At 51.8% G+C, this 4,558-nt stretch overlaps 1 protein-coding gene across 1 annotated transcript; it reads right to left on the bottom strand.

Moving 5' to 3' along the window:
• Window positions 1–1,479: 1,479 nt before the first annotated feature.
• Window positions 1,480–3,510, bottom strand: KIF2B (kinesin family member 2B). The gene has a single exon (XM_059668254.1). The coding sequence runs from the start codon at window positions 3,508–3,510 to the stop codon at window positions 1,480–1,482; it is 2,031 nt and encodes a 676-aa protein (XP_059524237.1).
• Window positions 3,511–4,558: the final 1,048 nt, after the last annotated feature.

The following is a 4,558-nucleotide window of genomic DNA, read 5'->3' as shown; positions in this document are numbered from 1 at the left end:
TAGTTATGTGTCAGAATTCCCAATGTCAGTAAGGCCTTTGCAACTTAAAAAAAAAAAATGAAAAATTGCCAAAACCGGTTTGGCTCAGTGGATAGAGCGTCAGCCTGCGGACTGGGGGATCCCAGGTTCGATTCTGGTCAGGGGCATGTACCTGGGTTGTGGGCACATCCCCAGTGGGAGATGTGCAGGAGGCAGCTGATCGATGTTTCTCTCTCATCGATGTTTCTAACTCTCTATCTCTCTCCCTTCCTCTCTAAAAAGTCAATAAAATATATATTTTAAAAAAATTGAAAAATAGTAGGCAATGTCTACCAAAGGTAGTAACAGTATTGGAATTCTGTTTTCTATGTCCCCAAATTTCCCCAACCTGCCCTACACTTTGTTTGCCAATCATTCCATTTTATTCTTAAAAGGTTTAGAACTGCTAGACTTGGAACCAAAAGACCCTTCATTATTTTATTATGGCATTTTATAAATAAAAATGTTTGCTTACGGTAGATGTGTATTAGGTTATCATATTTACATATCAGATTAATCCTTTTTGTTTGTGAAAGGATAGACTCTGTGATCCCTAAATAAAGAAAATATGCTCCTGATTGAATTGATCTCAGGCACTGATATTTCTCACATTCCCCCTGAGGCTTTTATAGGATGTATTTCACTTCAGGTCAGACCTTCTGCTATGGCTTTGCTGACTTGTTCCCTACATTAATTTGATGGGCGAAGGCTTTTTATGTGACTCATGCAAACACATAATTTGATAAGGAGTATAGTGGGGAAAAAGCTTGCAGACACCATAGCCAACAAAGCCAATGCCTATGACACACACACACACACACACACACACACACATTTTATCACTCTAAGGATGTACAGTACTTTTCCATTTCAAAGCAAAATGAAAAATAAACATCCCTCTCAATTCTAGGGTCTTACACAGAGCCTCTGAACAAAAATTCCTCACAAGTGTTATCCTTAGATATACTGCATTGTGCCCCCCCTTGTTGTATTCTGAGTCTCACCCCTTGAATCTACAGTACTTTGTCTTCCTAGCCACCAATCTGGGGTGGCTGCCCTGCTCAGAGCTAGGTTCTTTCACGGTAGGGTTTCTTAACTTAACAACTATTGAAGTTTTTAACCAGATGACTATTTGTTGCTGGAGGATGTCTGGTTCATTGTAGGATGCTGAACAGTATCCTTGGCCCTCTGCCCACTATATACCAGTATCACCACTCCCTTCATACACGGTTTTGGCATCTGAAAATGTTTTCAGACATTGCCAAAAGTCCCCAGGAGGCGAAATGTTTCCCAGTTGACAACCACTGCCCTACATACAGTATGATAACAAACTATAGAAATAAGAGGAAGATTTCAGCTTTCTTTATATCTAGATGATTTAGGCAATTTTTTTATTTATAAGAAAGGTAGCAACCACAGCACCGTACCCATGATTTCAGATCTGATCTGATGCCATTGGCTTCACTCTACCTTTCTCTTCTGTTGGAGGTCAGCTCGCAATAATTTCAGTTTCTTTTGAATTCCAGTCAGAATACCTATTTTCTGCTCCAAAGTGGACAATAACTGGACAATGCAAAAATGAACGTCATAGTTTACCCCATCGGCTGTCTCCTGGATGTTGTTCCCTGGCCACTGGCTGGGTTCCTTCCATGAAGTCATGGTTTTCTCCATCAATGGAGTGGATAAAGTTTCCATTTCTCTAGTCTCTTCCTCCTTCTCAGTCTGCATAGGCGGTGGTGTTTTCATAAGTTCCTCCCTCTGAAGGGACATTTCTGGATTTCTGATGTGATTCTCCAACATCTTGGGCACCTCATGTCCAACCGGAGACAGACAGCTCTGGGGGGGCCTGAAATCTAGAGTCAATTCTTTCACTCGATTTGCGTATCTTAAAGTGTTGAGGGTGTTTTCGCAGGAGGACATCCCGGGAGAGATAGTAGCAATCATGCACGTGGAGGAGTTCTGCCCGATAAAGGAGTCGCGGAGCACTTGGGTGAGTTTGCTGGCTCGGAATGGGGTGTGAGACTTGTTCTGCCCCAAAGCCCGGATGCACTCCTTGAGCGCCAGGAGACTCTTGTTAATGTCCGCCCCTTCCAGCTGCCTCTTCCTGTTGGCCTTGGCAGTATCGGCTCCCCTTTCGTTCCCAGCCAAGTCGACGAGAGAAAACTTGCCGTGCAGGGCCCCTCGGGACTTGAGGATGATCTGGAGCACGGCGTGGCTCCTGGAAGAGTGGGCATTGACGGACGTCTGCCCAGATGTCCGGCAGCTGTTGCCTCGCTCCACCAGGTTCAGCAGGTCCTCCACACAACACACCTCCTGCTCCTGCAGCCCGACCACGTGGACTTGCTGACTGCCATCCTCCAGGACCTGCAGCTGCTTCTTGCAGTTGAGCAAATCGAACACCTTGCCCCCGTAAATCTCAAAGAACGTGCCATAGACTTTGAGGCCCAGCTTCTCGTAGGCGGGGGTGTGGAGCAGGGAGAAGACGTCCTGCGCCGCCAGGGCGTAGATGCCTTTGGAACAGCTCTGGGCCTTTCCCAGGAAGGCCCCGCCCATCGTGTGCGTTTTCCCGCTGCCCGTCTGCCCGTAGGCAAAGCAGGTGGCCATGCCCCGGCGGAAGACCGACTCCACCAGCGGCTGGGCCGTGAACTTGTACACCAGCTCGTTGGAGGCCGTGTCGTCGAAGGCGTGGTCGAAGCAGAAGGTCTGGTTCTCCAGGTAGCGAGTGAGGTCCACCTTCTGCTTGGACTCGTGCACCAGGACCATGTGGGCCGAGGGGATGGTGATGATGTCCAGGTCCTTCATGGCGGCCTCGTGCTGGTTGAGGGGCCGCTTCCGTACGCAGACGCAGATGCGCCGGTCCCCCCGCGGCGGGCCCAGGCGGGACACCTCGCTGCGGTCCAGGCGCCGGCGGTACTCCTCGATCATGCGCATGACCTCGTGGTGGGGGTTTCCCGCGTGCACATCCAGGGCGCGCTGGGCTCGGATCGCCACCTGCAGCTGGCGGCGCGTCTCCCGCTGCTTCTGCAGCTTCTCAATGCTCCGCAGGCAGGGGGACTTTTTCCACTTCACCAGGCAAGGGCTGCCGGGGACCGTCACAGCCAGGCTGTCCCCGGAGGGGGTCTCGTTTTTCGGGGGGATCCTGGCGATCCACCGCGTGGCCACGCTTTGGTCCCCGATGGCTGTAGAGGGCGCGAGAGACAAGGAGGACAGCGACCTGGACCGCGTGGCCTGCTCTGCCGAGGTCAGCGATGGGTTCAGGAGGAATATCGTCTCCAGATCAATCTTCTTGCCTTTTTTGACGCCTTCTTCCACCCACTCCACCGTGACCCAAGTGTTTTCTCGTTTGAACTCCGTGACGACAGCGAGGTGGATCCGCCCGTCGCTGCGCTGGATCGCCACGCAGACGCCCACCTGGACATCGCGGAACGGGGCCATTAAGGGTTTCAAGGACGCGAGGCGCCGGGCGGCAGGGAGGCACAACTGGCTGGCCATCGTGGAGGATGGAGGTGTCAGGACTTGCGTCTGGGGGTCCTTGGGGTTGGAGCATCAGGACCTGAGCCCAAGCCAGTCTGAAGTGCCCCCGGCACTGAGCGCGCCTGCGTTTGCGCCTGCCTTTGTGACCCGCCAGCCAGCCCTGGGGCTCCGCCTGGGCTCCCCACGTCACAAAGAAGTGGGGAGAAGGGCCGAGGGCCTCCAGGTGAAAGGTGGATGGAAAAAACCCACATCTGTGGTGCGAGGTGCCAGCGCAAAGGCAGCCGGAAGAGAGACATTGTTCTCCGCCACTGGGGGCGCAGGGGTCGGCGTTGGGTACACAGTCCATGCGCCTGTGCGCCTAAGCGTTAGAAACATACTCTTTCTGAAGTCTTAGCCTGTCCTCTCAAAGCTAAGTGCTTTAGTTGAGAACAGGTGAGTCCTCCCTTCAACTTCAACCCCCCAGCGATCGGAGGGAGCAAGTGAAGGTGAAGCTATTAGCGCATCCCAGGCTTCAAGTGACTGTCCTGGAGAACCCCCTCAGGCATGCCATCTTCCCCGCACCCCTACCTCCGGACTTGTTTACGGTGGTAGCTTAACGTCCAGTGGGCTTTCTCAGTACACAATCAAAATGAGTCCGACGCAGGGAGTTCTTCTGATAATTGGCGAATACTAGGCAACTTCCTTTGGTACATCTGGGTTTTCAAACTCAAGCTATTTATCATATGGGCTCTGACAGCTATAATGTGAGTCTTGTTGTACTGACAGAAGCCAAAACAGGTCTTTGTCGTCGTCGTCTCCTCCTCCTCCTCCTCCTCCTCCTCCTCCTCCTCCTCCTCCTCCTCCTCCTCCTCCAATCTTCACTTGGAGTTAGGTAGCCCTTTCCCAGCCCCCGAAAGTCTTCTGTAACTGTGCCATCTTTCAGTCTCCTCACCAGTGATGACGTCGTTTCACTGGGCAACCTCATCCTGTCGCTCAGTCTGTTTCTCACATTGTCCCGGGCGTTATTTGAACAGGTCATTTCTTCTTAATCCCCTGCTTACAAACATGTCAGTAGCTCTCCATCATC

This window comes from Myotis daubentonii, chromosome 16, assembly GCF_963259705.1.
Source record: "Myotis daubentonii chromosome 16, mMyoDau2.1, whole genome shotgun sequence".
Lineage (NCBI taxonomy): Eukaryota > Metazoa > Chordata > Mammalia > Chiroptera > Vespertilionidae > Myotis > Myotis daubentonii.
This window is presented reverse-complemented; position numbering and strand designations above follow the sequence as displayed.